At 45.6% G+C, this 16,666-nt stretch overlaps 1 protein-coding gene across 1 annotated transcript in view; it reads left to right on the top strand.

Moving 5' to 3' along the window:
- LOC119402202 (PIH1 domain-containing protein 1) overlaps positions 1-16,008 on the top strand; it is a 94,241-nt gene extending 78,233 nt beyond the window's left edge. Inside the window, exons 6-8 of the mRNA XM_037669329.2 lie at positions 10,844-11,024; positions 14,942-15,085; positions 15,874-16,008. Of these exons, the coding sequence (XP_037525257.1) occupies positions 10,844-11,024; positions 14,942-15,085; positions 15,874-15,915 (367 nt within the window). The 3' untranslated portion in view covers positions 15,916-16,008. The remainder of the gene's footprint in view (positions 1-10,843; positions 11,025-14,941; positions 15,086-15,873) is intronic.
- Positions 16,009-16,666: the final 658 nt, after the last annotated feature.

Consider the following 16,666-nt stretch of genomic DNA (forward strand, 5'->3'; position numbering starts at 1 on the left):
TCTTCGGACCTCCAAAAGACCCTACGCCATTCAAGCTTTGCATCGCTAAGATAGAAAGCTTACTGCGAAATGCAAGGTCTGTGACGTTCATTTTGAGAGTGACGACATTGTAAAGCACTATCGTCGTGTCGTTGCGGGACAAGAAGTTTTGATCCCACGTGGAAAGTGGGAACTCGCGCTAAGTGCCGTGCCGCGCTTGTTCCCATCACTTCCACCCCACATTTCAAAGCCAAAATGTTCGGGGTTTAGGCACAAATTCCCTCCAAAACGCACGGCGTCCTGCGAAAGCCCAGTGCCCAATTTGGAGGAGCCGTCAGAAATAGAACAGCAAAACGAAAGGCAGGCGATTACCTATATACGCTACCGAGACTGAGAGTTATCAGTTTTTGTCAGCTGTCGCTATGCCTTCAAACCAGTGGATTTTCGAGAGATTTTACGACGAGGTATTGAACAAGATGTGCGGAATATTTTACACTCGCCGGCTCGGGAACGGGCTGCTCAGCGCAAAAATGTGACACGGTACACATAGAAAAGACGAGGACCAGCGCTGGTCCTCGTCTTTTCTATGTGTACCGTGTCACATTTTTTGCGCTGAGCAGTTTAATAATGGAATACCAACTAGCCCAATCCCACACTTTGCTTCGGGAACGGAGACTTACTTGTGCAAAAGATAATTGTAGTTGACGAGCAGTTTAACTGCGTAGTGAACGGCTACAGCACGAAGCGCAAACAGCTGTCGTACAGTGTAAAGTGCTGCGGGCATGGAACATCTGCTCGGTGAAGTTGAAAAACTGAAGTTGAATACTGACGACTCTTCTAGCGACAGAGTACGTGCGAATAACTGCTCGGTGCTCACATCACGGCCGATCTGTTCGAATTGTTTAAGGCACCGTAGAAGGATGCGACGTAGAAAGATGAGACAGCGACAATACAACTATCCGCTGAAAAAAATTGCTCAGAGACGACATCTATTCGATGTAACCGCACACTGAGATTTCATTTACCGAGTTCTCGTAAAATTTTCCGATTTTGGGTCAGTATCCCTTTAACCGTCGCGAAAACGTGTCTTGTAAACATTGCAAAGCATCGGTGATGGTTTTCGAGAAAGTTTTTTTCAGTAAATTGTAGAAACATGAGTACTGTTTTGCTAGAACGTTTTTGTATCTCGAGTAAGTACGCTTCTTTGTGCACGTACTATGAAGGCTTTTACAAACGTGTTGGGTTGTTCTTGGTCTAGATAAGACGGCAGCGGCTAAAATTGTGGTGGTAGTTATAAAAATTACTCTGAAAACCCTCATTCGCTTAGAAACTCCTATGCTTGGAAGTTAAGCGCAATGTAGACAGCTCAAATATTGTCACAAGGTCGTGATGTCGACGAAGGCAGCAGTCGGCACGTCCGAGATGAAACTCTTTATTTGGCCGAACTTGTGGCCGGGAAACTGAAAGTCAAACTACAGCAATACACTGATAGCGGCGAACAGAGCGTCGACCGTCGATCAACTGACAAGCGGTCAAGCGCGTCGGCTTTTATACAGGCGCTATCGAACTTTCCAGCGATATCGCTGATGGCGGCGTTATCTCTCGACAAAGCTGGAACATTCGCGTGCAGCGCGCAATCTTACCAAAACGATCTATTACAATCGCGAAGCTTGTCGAACACTGCTTCGCGGACAGTGTCGAGTGTTTATAACCGTCCTTGCTGGTCAAACCCGAATAAATCAAAATAAAACAAGAAGTGGGTGTGGCAATATAGACCGAACATTGATTTTTAGCCAATCAATGAACAACGCACGCGGGCCAATGCATACAGACGGCCTTATGCATATCCACCTAAGTATCTACCTAACTAGTAGAATGAGAAAGTTGCCGCGCTGTTGCCGCGAGCAACGGCGCGGCGGACCGCAGCGTTATGCCGTGGCAGCAGACGACGCGCCGATAGTGGCGCAAGACGGAACTGCAGCGCCGCTAGTTCTCGCGACCGCCGTTCGGACCACCCTCCTCCGTTGGCGGAGATACGGAGCTCTGAAACTGAGTTTGTTCTAGTAACGTTGACCGGGACCGCGTGTTCGATCTTATCTGGACACACCCAGCTACCGTTAGCCGGTTTTTTTTTATTTTATTTTCTATTTTTGGTTATTTTTGCTGATTATTCAAGTCACTATGCACAAACAGGGCACTGATGGACAGAGTGGACAAATGAGTAAACACCGTACAAGTTGAACAACCGTGTATTGCACGAATCTTTTCGCTTCTCCTTTCATTAAGGTTGACTGAAGTGAACGGGGTCCATTTGTATAACGAGTATGTTTGGCCAGCAGACTAAGGAGCGAGAACGTTGATGATAGCCAAGAAGCTGGAAAAGCATCTCATAGTGGATTTCGCAACGAGTTATTTGCGTATGACCAAGCGTGTAGCCAGAAATTTTTTCGGAGGGATGGGGGTTAACCACACTCTATGTATGTTCGTGCGTGCGTTTGTATGTGTCCATGCGAAACTGAAAAATTTCTTGGAAAGCGGGGGGGGGGGGAGGCGTGCGGCTCCGAACTCCCCTTCGGCTACGCCAGTGCGTATGGCAACGAAATATTGGTTTAACGTATAAGATGTGGTGTGCAGTGTAGAGAGCAATATGAAGGGCACCCGGTGAATGCACACAGTCAATCAAAAAAAAAAAAAAAAATACTACGGGCCATGATATCTGGGAAAAAAAAAATCTCCGCAGACTCACAACGCAGCCTTGTATACTTGTACTTCGGCCCAGGACTGGAACTTGCTAATAACATTCTCGTATACAATTTTGCTCGTTCGTGCTACAGGCTGCGCGGGCATTAAATGTTTTCTGAGATGTTGTTTTTGGTTAACTGTACAACTGAAATGTCAGCAAGTTAGGGTTGACTGAAACGCGTTCTTTCCCTCTTTATTCGCTCAGTACGAGTATACCCTCAATGTCATCACGATTTCAGCTTTCACACTTCATTTGAGCCCTAAACCTTGTTTGACGACCGCATAATCTGTGGTCTGAGATGTGGTGCTATCGCTGGCGAATCCTATTCGGCCTCGTAATTCCTCGTTCGAGTTTCATTTGACGGTCACTTTACCCATCCCGTTTGTTACATCACAGTGAATACGTAGTAGGTAACGCTTTTGAGATATGCCAATAGTGCAGTCACAGGACTCTGCTTCTGTTTCTTTGGTTATTTTAACTTAAATCTAAGATACTTATTTATTCGAAAAACGTCCCGAAAGCCACGCGAAGGGAGTGGAGGGGGTGTTATTGTATACATATAGGAGGAGAGCTTAATACCGATACATTGTTAGTTAAGAAAATACCTGGTAAACACAAGAGGTAACCAAAACAAGCGCGTGAACAAATAGGTTTAGAAGTAAAAAAAATATTAAATGATCTAAACAATATTTAACTAAAGGAACATATGTTACGTGTGTATTATTTAGAAGGCCTTATATTTAGTAAAGGTACAGCTACGTGCAGGTTAATACAAATCGCGTAATGTTAAAGGAGCACTGACATCAAATTTGCGCATGTCAAGATATTTGCATCCACGAGTAGTTATCTACCCCCTAGTTGCAATTCGCGACCGAAAATGCAACTGAGGGACGAATAACTATCTGTTTTATTGATTTATATCACCGGTATCTAGCACGATTCAAAACGGCCGGCAAGCCCGCCATTTCTTAGCGCTGGCAGCGCTCCCTCGCGGTCAACTCCAGACCGCGCCCAGTTTACCGCTTGTCCACAGAAATGAGTGACGTGAGGATCAGCTGCTCAGCTAACATTTCGTCTGCTAGGCGCGCACGTTCAGTCATGCCTTGTCACCAGCGTAGCCGTCGTCGCCGTCAAAAGTATCGACTGTAGTGTTTAAGACGGCATTCTGGAACTTGGAATCACCGAGATACGCGACGTCGCGAATCATTTTCGCTTTGACCCTTTGCAAAACAGCGATTCAAAAATGGACGCTGTTCCAAGCAGCAACGAGGAGGTGCCCGGGGACGCACGCTTGGGCCATACTCGCTGATGTGTCTCAATTAGATATATCAGAGAATTTTAGCGTGCACAGCATTCCGTTATATGCAAAGGGGTCTATGGAATATCGGCATAGCGAATGCACACCAGCGGAGAAATAGAATACGATAGGTTTGTACAATAACAATTCTGCGCCGCCAGATGGCCCCACCTATCCGGCCTCTCACGGTTACGGCTGCAGTAACCCGGTATTACGCTAGCGCAAGGAAGTCCACGGACGAACTAACATTCACTAATAACGCTACATACGTGTTACTTGTTAGCGATGATATTTATCGATAGGCTGCTCCACTTCGATGACTTGTGGTCGTGTTGGCGTGTACCGTACGTGTAATGAAACACCACGCACTTTCCGCTTTTTCCGCGCCTCGACGAGCAGGTCCGTACTACGCAGCGGTTCCCCGACATGCTGGCACGTAGTCGCTCCGATTAATCGCACTCGCGCTGGGGACACAGGGCAAATCAGTCGATACGACACGATGAATCGCAGGCACGGATGGGGACAGCGAGGAGAGCCACTGGCTGGGAGTGGATGGATGGATGCTATGAGCGTCCCCTTTAAAACGGGGCGGTGACTTGTCTGCCACCAGGCTCGAAGGGAAAAAAAAAAAAAGCTTCCTTGTTTCATGTTGGCCTAATACCTTATCTACATTGATTAAATCTATGTTATTATACCAAAAAAATATAAATTCACGGTACATCTCTCTGCCTCTTCAGGCAGAATGACCTTAGCCGGTGAGAGCGTCGACGTCATTGTTACTAGCGTATCGTCACTCAGGATGGTATGGTCGGAATGTATCACACCTGTTACGTAGCACTAGTGTACATGTCTCAGCGTGATCAATCTTCCGTTGAGCTTTCGTACGCTGTTTGCCCTCGAAATAAAATTACTTCCACGCGACGGACGCCATCCAAATTTGGCCAAGGAGACCTATGCATACCGAGCAATCGAATGAAGGGCACCTCTCGACTTTGAAATTTGATGTCAGGGCTCCTTTAAGAGCCGCATTGAGGATTCTTCGTCTCAATCAAAAACAAGTCTCCGCACACGAATATTGGTGCAACGTCGCGAATTTAGAAGTGTTACTGTTTTTCGCAGTTTCACCGCATTGGCTCAAGAAAATTTGCCGCATATCGGTACGTCACGTCTCTGGCCTCCTCAAAGGACCGTGTACATCAGTGTTACGGATTAAGAACTGCGTAGGCCCTAGTTGACGCCATCGACATCTGTGACTTCATAGCGTCTCGGTGCGGAAAATTCAAGGTGGTCTCGCCAGCTATCTACTCCTTTTTGTTTCGCGCGTATTCTCGCTGGCTGAGGGAGCTGTTACGACTGGAGTAGTGTTTTTTTGTACAGCGAAGAGGTAATTTATAATAGGGGGGAAATTGTTTTCCTTCAAGTGCCCGTTTATGTAAAAGTTACTAATTACTTTCTTACTTTATCTGTTCCCGAGCTGTTCTTTATTGTATTTTTTAGATGTAGTTATCCTTCTAAATTTTACATTTGTGTTTAATGTGTTTATTTTCTTACTGAACTAATTTCATGTACTCATATTTCTTTGAAGTGAGGCTTTATCTCTGTGCAATCACTCTCTTCTGTAATGCTCCGGACCTGAGAGTGAAATGAACGGAGATTGGGAGCATTTGAGTTTGAAATTTTTTATATGAGGATATGCCGATTCAATAATCACTATCATTGGGAAAGTAATGCAAGGTTTAATTTTTCCAAATTTAGGCAGTGCCACTTGTGGAACGCGATTTCCCAGTCTCTAAAGGAACATTGAGTCAGTTTAGGCTGATAGATTATTCTTTTGAGTCTTTATTCTTTGTGATTATCATACGAGGAAGAGAACACCAACATTTCATTTTCTCCTTTTTTTTTTAAATTTCGATTTGAAATCCCAAGATGTACGCATCCTTGTGATATCACGGATCGTGGAGCATTATTATTTGTTTTGTTTCTTTCGTATTTTCTCAGTGTTTGCGCGCTCAAAAATTCCGAAACTTGCCACACTAAGTATTTGACGCTTCGTGCATAGTCCATTATTATCATTTTTATCAGTGAATAGTTGTAGCTGACACCGTTCAAACGTACAACGTCACGGCGAGCTGTTGCGGCAACGTCAGTGCTGCGTTGCCCCGCGTTCTTCCCCTTTCTTGCCTTTTTCCGCTTAAAAGCTGCATTTTTGGTATTGCAGACCGGTTAATATTACTACTTACTATTACTAGCGAAATTGCTTTTTTTTTCTGTTTCGTGTTTATTTAATCGTTAACCAATCACGGAGCACCATGGCTCGCTGGGGATGCTACGCCAGTTATGCATCATAGGATCGGAATGGAATCTGATGCCGAAAGAGGAAGACAATAGATGTCAATCGTTTACACTGCTGAAGTGGCTTAGCTTGGCATTGTGTCCTTGCGTCCCCGCGTTGCTGGCTCATCCCGCCAAAGTTGGTATCGTGCCCACCTGTCGCACACGGGGTGGCCCACTGACGTCGTCATCCATGAAGATGCACCTGAGCTGGGGGGGGGGGGGGGGGGGGCATAGGAAGTGCCCCTGCGATGACTCATGCCGCGGCCGCGGCTACGCTTCGCTGAACGCGTGTACGCACTGAGGCGTCGGCGCGCACCCGCCCCTTATCACAGCCGCCGCCACAAGCTGCGACACGGAGCTAGCTAGCGTCGTCGGTAGCCGGCTGTCGGTTTGGCGCAGTGACCCGCTGAGCGCGGCACTCAACGCCGGTGTGTTGTATACTGGCGGTCTCGGTCTCGGCGTGTTCGTTTGAGAAAACTCACAGGATCCCTTGTGTAGTCGCGAAAGACTACTCGAAGGCGAAAGCCATCTTCTTTTCACCCGATGTATTTATCCACCCCTCCGTCCGGAAGCTTTGTGTAGCATTGCAAGTGTTGCAAACTTTCTGCATCCCACATGGTTTTGCACGTGACCCGCCTTTGACGATGGCGTCATGCGACGTCATGTTGACGACGTCATAATGCCGTCACAAATTCTGGCGATCTGTGATGTCATGTTGACGTCACCGGGTGATGTCATTCATGGCGTCATGTTACATTGAGGTCATGTGACTTTTGATGTGCCGAATTCACAGACATATTCACTTGAGTTTAGCGTGACTTTTGAGCGACTTTTATTAGTTATTGTTTTTTTTTTGCATCATTCGGGTTGACGCCGGTCTCGCGAAGTATTGTCAGGTCTCACCGAATCTCGTAGACGCCGACGATAAATTTTTGCGTTCGATGTGGCACCGAACGTTTCTGCCTTAATAATGCTGCCAGTGTGTTTCCCAAAGGTCTTCAGACAGAACAAAGTGGTAGGAGTCAGCGAAGATGACCCCTGCTGGCCGAGCAGGGTATTTGTGGACTCGCATCTTTCTGCAAGCGCCGTCGGGACGGTTGGCTGTCTTCGGGGTTGAAGGGAGGGCAAGAGGAGAGTTATTGTGGGAGATTCTCAGGTGTGTCGCGGACAATGTCTCCGCTTGTTTGCAGCCGGTGGCGGCTTGCTGTGCTCGCGCTTGTTATCCCACACGCGGTCGGGCGTGTTTAGCGGCCGTGTCTAAACTTGTTGTTTCTCTTCTCCGTGCCTCTGTGACAGCTCACGAGGCATGGCAACCAGCAGGATTGCTGTATAAATTGTAGGAAAGTATTCGCTGAACGCCTAGCCCTGTGAAACAGGCTAGGCGCCTTTCCCACCGTGCTGGGATTTTTTTCTTGTCAGTGTTTTGAACTCCGTGCTACGTCTGCCTTCGACCTTGATAACCCTCCGCGGTACATGCTGACAAATCATGCTATGTCTGGGGGACAATGATATGTCATTGCATTGTCCCCCAGAAATTTCTAGGGGACAATGCTATGTCACGCTGACAACGCACACGCCGTTCGCGACTTCGAAGTGCCAGGCGCGCGGCGTTAAATCAAGGAAAGGACACGCAAGGTAGACGACAGTCATTGCGCGACAAAAGAAACACCCTAAAGGGTGCAACTGTTTACACTTTAAAAGAAAGGGTGTTCTTCTGGCGCGTTTCCATCTATGGCGGGTCAGCGCACGTATAGTTTTAGCGGCCACATTATGTGTACAACATTCATTATTCTACGTCAGAGTAACAATAACGAACGAAGAGGCTCCCGTAACTCTGTTGACCGCAAGATGACTCTGCCGTCTAACATACATGGCATGACAGATATGGTTCTTTCATGGCGGTCGCATTTTATCTTTCTCAGGGTTTGATTTCCTAATGTCTCCAACAAATGTTATCACAACCGCTATTATAACTTACAGCAACTAGATTATCTTGTTCGGCATTGTTCAGCTGCTCCGAGTATTACATTCGTGTTATGACATGTCCATTATGTTATTTCTTACACCGCCGTATGTAATGCCTTGTAGAAAGCCCTAATAAATGATGACGATGACGCATTTAGTCAACGTGCATTGCCGTGGCGAGAGAGGGGTTCAGTGTACCCCGAAATTATTTATGCTTTTGTATTAGCGCTGTTGCACCACCGACGCAAAACTCACTCACCCTAATATAACTTCTATGCATTAAACCATGAATACATACCCGTCAGCACCTTCGCACCTCCCGGCTTGGTCAGGCTTTGTCTTCAGCTGAATGACGTCTCACGGCGCACCCGACATGCCGTGTAGTCATCTCATAGAAACACAATCTCCTGTACGAATGAGGTCACAGGCACCCCGTGGGCTTCGGCGGATGCACCTCACGGCGTTGTCTGCCTGTCCATCGTGTGCTGGAAAGCTGCTTCCGTACAAGCTCGTGTTCGCCGTGACGCCTGGTGCTCGTCGCGCCATTGTTTCACGCTCTGGCGTTGTCGTCGTCACGAGAGCCGGACGATGACTAAGGCCCCGAGCTTTTTTATCGTGTGGCGCGCGTCGTCCATTGTTTTTGTGTTTGGCGCACACGGGGATTGCGAACACCACTGAGTGTAGTGTTTCGCCCAAGAGTGTTGCCAGATTCGCGCCTCGTGCGCCGAATTCCACCGGGTGCCGTGTTTTGTAACCGACTCATTTTGGCGCTTTTCTCATTCCTTTTATACTTCGTCATTCACACGTACGACGCTTAGGAACCGTTATCGCCCCGCCACGGTGGTGTAGTGATTATGGCGCTCGACTGCTGACCCGAAGGTCGCGGGATCGAATCCCGGCCGTGGCGGCTGCATTTTCGATCGAGGCGAAAATGTTTGAGGCCCGTGTACATGGATTTACGCGCACGTTAAAGAACCCCAGGTGGTCGAAATCTCCGGAGCCCTCCACTACGGCGTCTCTCATAATCATATCGTGGTTCTGGGACGTTAAGCCCCAGATATTATTATTAGGAACCGTTATCCACGGTATCGACTAGACACAATGGGATATATCATAATTCACGCGTCTCAAAGGATGGTAGTCCTTGCGATATACGCTCCTGTATACGCGTACGCTGCACCCAATCGATCCCGCGGCCTCTACTACCATACAGGGATGCCTGAATAGTTTTGTGTGAAAGTGAGGCCCTGGCACGTCGATTTATTCTGAAGTCGTTCGATGGTTACTTGCAAAAGCGGTTCATGGCCCCGATAATTTCAGCTACATTTGCCCCCATTATAACGTAAGGTTGACTTCGACAGCATCAGGTTAGCCATTCCAGAACCAGCTTTAGCAACTACTTAAAATACCTTATAAACAACGTTATCACATCCATACAATACTCTTTCTTTCGCCTGTTATGCGTGTTGGCCCATTGTGACACTCGTAGAAAACCCCTAAAACGTGGAAATCGGGGAAAAAAAAAAAAACGAGGTGCCGGATTTACACATCTCTTTCGTAAGTGCGTTTCCCAATTGGTCAGTCGGCTTCACTTATCGGCTTCCCACATCGCGATTGGTCGGAATATTCTCTTACGAAAACTTTTAGCGCGAGAACTTTTCGTGAATAGTAGCCGAGATGCTGAAAGCAGAGACAGTTACATAGACGTGGCTTACTAACAACGCAGACTAACAACGCAGTTGTTAGTAAGCCATCTCTTCGACTGCATTCATACTGCATTCATACTCCTTCTTTCGCGTGGAGAACGCGCTCGGTAGAAATTTCTACGATGTCTGAATTACGTTTCAGTCTGATGCTCTACATTAACGCACGGGCATCTACGACGGTGTCTCTCATAACCCTCATCTTGACGATTGAAGACATTAAAGGCTACTGAGACGAAAATTTTTAGTTGTCGTTTTTTTTGCGTCAAATGAAAGGCCAAGCCCCCCAGAGCCTAGAAAAGGTAGTGCTAAGCGCGAATGCACCTTGAAAAAGTAATTACAGTATATGTTTCTAAAAGCTAGTTTCGGTTCCTACTGCACCCTGACGTCACAACACGGTATGAGCTTCTCGTCACGTGCTCGCACAATATAGTGACGTTTCCACGGCCGCTCCGCACCATGGCTAGGGTGGCACCGTTGGTGACGCACAAGCGGCCATTTTGAATATTTTGGTGACGCACAAGCAGCCGTCTTGGAAGTTTTGATACCTGACGTCATCGCAGCTAGCCAGACTGCTGCGTGAAGTCACCAGAATTAGTACTGTAGCCTAACGTCAAGCTAGCGTCGATGTCGGTAGGTGTGCCATGGAAAAATTTACTTTAATATCAAATTAAAATATCTGATCGGCATTTGCTGAGCTTCACACTTGCTCAGAGCCATCTCTGCATAGAGGAGATTTGTATGGCAGAGTAAACTCGCCTCCGAAAAAAGGTGTCAGTACCACTTTAAGCGCTATAATTTCAATTTCTCGCTCTTGCGCAGGAACCAGAAACAACCCACTAGCAGCAGCGGCGGTGGTGATGGCGACGAGGGCGCGTCCAACAGCGGTGGTGACGACAGCAGCGCTCTCTCGTGTCGGGGATCGGCGAAAGTGGACCTGACGCGGCATACCCTGCCCGGACAACGCGACACGCTTGTTGCACGCTTCTCCCTGCCTGCCGTGGTTAGTGACGCTTTGTCTGTTGTAATGTTCGCTGTAGGTTCGGTTATCTATGGTTGGAAAGGCGAATGCAGTTGTTCTAGGTTATACCAAGCTTATGCGTATGGAACTATGCCAATATGAAAGTTTTAACATACCCTTGAGAGTCCGATGCAAAAATATAGCCGTGTACTACGCGCGCGTATATTACAACTCCCGTTTCCCTCCACCTTCACTATATTGGTGCGGTCACCGCAAGTGCGCTTCCCCTTGAGGTGCTGCGGTCACTTCTTCGCGTCCTCGGAAATGTCCATGGCGAAGAAACGGTGCTGCAAAAGATGTGGAACGAGTTATTTATTTTAAATTGGAGACACATGCGACAAAGGAAAAATGAGGTAGGTGCCCGCTTCAACAAATCGATGGCTCACGCTCAGTTTACTGAAGTAAACTTCGCTGCATCGTAGCTGTGTAGTGCGGTGAAGCACACCCAAGAAATCGATGGCCCATGCGTTTTTACTAAAATAAACTCGTCGCATCGTAGTGGTGCAGTGCGGTGAAGCACTCACGATAAATTGATGACTCACGCTCAGTTTGCAGACTTAAACTCTGCTGCATTGTAGCGGTGTAGTGCGGCGAAGCACGCTCAAGAAATCGATGGCTCGCGTTCACTTTACCAAAGTAAACTTTGCCACATCATAGCGCTGTAGTACAGTGAAGTTTAAGAAATCGATGCTGTGCTCACTCTTTATTGACTCAAGTAAACTTCTCCGCATCGTAGCGGTGTAGTGCGGGGAAGGATGCACAGCTTATTGAGGCGGTGCGTCTGAACAGTAAAAGTGACCTTGCAATGAAGTATACTACCTGCGGCGGTTCGTCGCCAGAGGATCGCCGTGCCGCTCAGTAGAAACGATAAAAGGACTCTGTCGTGTATTGACGTTTATTCGTAAGCACCTGATGTTTTCAGTGAGTTGTTGCAGTCATGAAATATCGAACTGGAGATATCTTTGCGGCCAGGTTTGTCTCGCAGTTTCCGTAAATGCATCTTATGTCTCCGAATGATGCTAATACAAATCTGACCCTTCCCCAATACACAGGTTTTCAATCAATCAATCAATCAATCAATCAATCAATCAATCAATCAATCAATCAATCAATCAATCAATCAATCAATCAATCAATCAACTTTATTTTGTACATTTCAAAAACTGCAGAGGAGTGGCGAATAAGAGCTGTCTTTGGAGCTTGACGAACCCACCGCGCCTTTTTCATATTATATTCACATTATATTGTCACGTGGTCGTGACGTTGATGAAGGCAGCACTCTGTGTGTTCAAGAGGAACATTTTTTTATTTAGGTGAACCAGTGCCCGGAAACTGAAAAGGCAAGGTACAAGCAATTGACGCTGTACACTGATAGCGGCGAACAGTGCGTCGGCCGTCAGTATTCTCATCTGCACTAAAGCGCATCGGCATTTATACATGCGGCATTGAACGTTTGAGCCTTATTGATGGCGCCGCGGTAGTTACAGAATAACCTCAACTGTTCGCGTTTGTGCGCTCCAGCCTATAAGAAGATTCCAAAATAATCTGGAAGGTTCCCAGACATTAGGGCGCGGCTTGCGCAAGGCAGCGGCTACGCGTGGAACAGACTAGTTACATAAAAATAACAGAAGAAGCGCGTGTGGAAATATTTACAATTTGACGAAACCAATGTATTCCATTCTTAGGCCATTGCAGCAGCATTGTGCACTCCACATCGCATTGTGTATTCGCAAGCCAACAGGCTGCGCCAAAGCATTTTATTTATGCACACAGGGAACCATAACATCGCTTAGCTATGCTTGACTGTGGCACAAAAGACATTTCGAGAAAAGGGGGATAGAAAAGAGAAGAAAGTTGGCACTTCACTTTCTTTTCTTTTTTACCCCCTTTTGACGAAATGTCTTTTCAGCCACAGTCAAGCGTACCTAAGCAATCTAAGCACCAACTCACCCAAAAAGAAGTCCTTTTGGAATCATAAAAAAAAAAACAGCGATGTTTTGCAAGCTGAAAGCCATTTTCAAGTCGCACAGCATGTGTATTGAAAATCAGTTCTGCAGAATCCCGCAAGGTGGCAGAAGGGTTAAGAAAGGGAAAATAGACAACCACCCACTTGTAGCATATACCAGCGATTTCCTTGTGGCTTTGTGCTACAAATGGGTGGAAGCCACAAGGAAATCGCTGGTATGTGCCACAAGTGTGTGGTTGTCTATTTTCCCTTTCAGATCATCTGTATGGTAGACTCATTGCCAATGTATGATGCTTGGCAATATGAATGGTGCATTGGAATTGTCAATGCCGGACATGGGCTGGCACATTCTTGGGCAATTAACATCGTAAGTGTTGTGGTGGTGACTTGGAAGATATTCACATGGTATTGTTAGTTTCCAAGGTGTGTTCATATGTGCTATATCCTCTACATGTATCCTGCATGACCTGCTGACACAGGACACATTCAGCATTTTAATTAGCTTAATAAAGACCATTATGTAGCATGACCTGTGACATTTCACGCAACCTTGAAGAAATGGGTAAATTCACGCAATTCACAATCTGAGCAGACTGTCCGAGATGTGTGACACTTTCAGATAAGCTGGACATGAGTCTATTTTGTACTACGAGTCATCAGTTTGCTATATACCTGTTTCATGATACTTTTTACGGCATATACCGGATAACTGTATCTCCTAGCTAGCATTAGGTGCATGCTTTACACCAGGGGTCTCAAACTCACCTCAACTAATGATGCCATTTGGAAGAAGGCCTTTCCCGTATCTCATGTCATATATGGTTCATTTCTGAAGGGGATTTGGCATCAGTGCTCGAGAAACATATCGCTTCAGTATCTGCAGAATGACTACAATCTGGGCGCCTATTCTGAAACATAGTGTTTTTGTTCCACGGTTGTATTTCAACACATGGTGACTGCACGGGGTGCCTCATGAAAGGTAGGGAGAGGTGCTTGATAACCATTCATGTCTGTGTAGCTCATGGAAATAGGAAAATATGGGTCAAAGTCACTCTTGTGTGGGCTTGCCAGTTAGCAAAAGTTACTCGGGCCGCGAGTTTGCGACCCCTGTTTTAGACTATGACACTACACAAGCATGCTGAGAGCATTAGACGATAGATGGTCACGCATGTCAGCAGGCAGGAGTTCAAATCCACAGTTTGCCACAATAATGTGTGGAGTGTAGGTTTTATGGTCTATTGTAAATCAGGACTTGTATTATTACAGATTACCGTGTTAGTTCTACAGGCAACAGCACACTTAATTTTCGCTTGATGCCATGTGTTCACATTTTGTGAGAGTAGAACCGTTTCACTGAAGCCCTGTTTCGTTAGCTTTTGTCACCAACTCTACATGGGCTCTCACCTTCGTGCACATAACCAGTGTGGGCATTAATTTAGCATTACTGGTTATTTATTATACTGAAACATCTGTGCATTGCAGCATTATGCAAAGACAGACTATTTTATAAGCTAAATATGAAAACATAGAAGTAATATGCCAGAGGTAAAAATGATAAAGACTGAATAGGAAATGGGACAGCATGTTGTGGGTGTCTCTACAAAAAAGACTGAAACTAGATGCATTGCTGTTGCTTTCTAGACTTGCAAAAGTTCATTTCAAGTTGTACTGCAGGAACGTGTGAATACCTTCTGTACATAATAATTGTCTGAGCTATCGCATCGCTTTTTATGCACTATGGGCAAAAGTGGACATTGTTGAGCACATTTCAATGCCTCCTTTTTGAATAGAATTTCCAAATCTGTGAAGGGCCTTTGTAACTGCTCATTGTTTTCTCTTCTAGGAATCATTTAAAGAATGATAAAAAAAATCTTCCTGCATTTTCTGCATAACCTTAAGGGTGATTAACTTCTTCTCTACACCTTTGTTGCAGAAATCAGGTTCATCACTGGTACTTGACATGTCGGATGACCATGTGCGGCTTACAAGTGAAGAGCCCAAATATACTTTCGACTTCTACCTTCCTTTCTCGGTCGATGAAGATGGCACAGTTGCAGAATTTAACACCAAGCATCAGGTAACTGGAACCTCTTTATATCAACCTTTGTCCATTGTTAGACACATATCAATATAAAAGCTCTCAAAGAATGTTTGCATTTTTAATTCATTTATTTATTTGTTTGTTTAACAGTACTTTACAGGCTCCTCACGAGAGCATAGTGTAAGGGGGGCATTACATGGCTAATATATAACATGTGGCTGTTAACCTTTCTCACCCCCGCCCCCCCCGTGAAACTTTTAGATTTTGTATTTGTATAAAGACCTGCAAACGCTCACGCCTACAAATATGCGCGAACATGCATAAAGGGAGTCGGACATCGTCTGAAAATGTTTCTGGCTATATGGCCCTGGTCATCAGGCTCTTGAAGAACAGCCTAGTTATGTTGGTTTAAATTCTGCTGTCCCTAAAGTTACTTGGAAATATGAGCACATAACTAAACAAGTGCTTAGAGTAGACAAGGACAAGGATGTTCCTTGTCGTCCTAGTTTAGTTACACGCTCTATTTCAAAGTATAATGAATCACCAACTTGTCCAGTCAGTCACTTTGCAAAGATAGGTGCTTTGAAGTTTGAACTACATCTTTTTTTGCATGGGCCAGTGAGATGGAATTTATAGAGGTATTGGATGAATTCTTTGGAAGTATGCAGCTTTTCTTTGGACATTGTAAGAGTTAAAAATCATATGACCTTCTGATTTTTTGTTTGTTTGTGTATGCTGTGCATCTGTGTTTGTAGAAGTTCCAGAGAATAATTGCAGTTCCTGGCAGTAAACCCGTCTTCCCTTTTTTTTGTCTGATTTTGCAGGTACTCACAGTCACTGTGCCCATTCTGCCAGAAGAGTCCTGATTATAGTGTTATCACCAGTTCAAGTTTATATGTTGATGAAGAAACTGTACTGGCTGTAAAGGTGCATCTGAATAAACTGTTGTTCATTTTCTATCGCTAGGCCAAAATTGCTGCTCAGACAAAGGAAACAAATCAATTGCTAGTGTATTGTGCAGGTTTGGAATTTTTCACATGTGCAAGTGTTCTGAAAGTGTAGAAAATATAGTTTTTTGTTTATTTTTAAGTAGGCCGGCCCTCAAATTTTTAAAGTTGGCTCACCCTCAAGTATTTCCAGTTGGACCACTCCCAAGATTTTCAAGTTCGGCCAACTCTCCAAGATTTTCATAGTGGCTCAACCAAAATTTTAATGTGGACCATCCCTAGACCCACAAATTTAAACTTGGCTCAACCCCAATATGGGTTATTCCATGCATTCTCTAGAAGCTCTATATATTTCTATGGGATACAATGTGTCACGCTTTGCTTCGTACAAACGCGGCTTCCACTCACACTTTCCCGGGGTACTCGTCAGTGAAAGCTTACGCATTGCAGGCCTTAAAGGAATCAAGAACCAGCGAACCGAAACAACGCAGATCTTGCCGAATGCTGTTGAAAACTACTGATGTCAAAAGCCTTTGAACGTGCAAAGAGGTGGTGATGCATGCTGCTGCACCCACCTGTGCCCTTCGGAAGTGGAGAGTGAAAGGAGCTTTATTTAAATGGAAGGAACATACGCATGAAGGTTTCGAGCCCTTAATTCCAAAGCCCCAAC

Source organism: Rhipicephalus sanguineus, chromosome 8 (assembly GCF_013339695.2).
Source record: "Rhipicephalus sanguineus isolate Rsan-2018 chromosome 8, BIME_Rsan_1.4, whole genome shotgun sequence".
Lineage (NCBI taxonomy): Eukaryota > Metazoa > Arthropoda > Arachnida > Ixodida > Ixodidae > Rhipicephalus > Rhipicephalus sanguineus.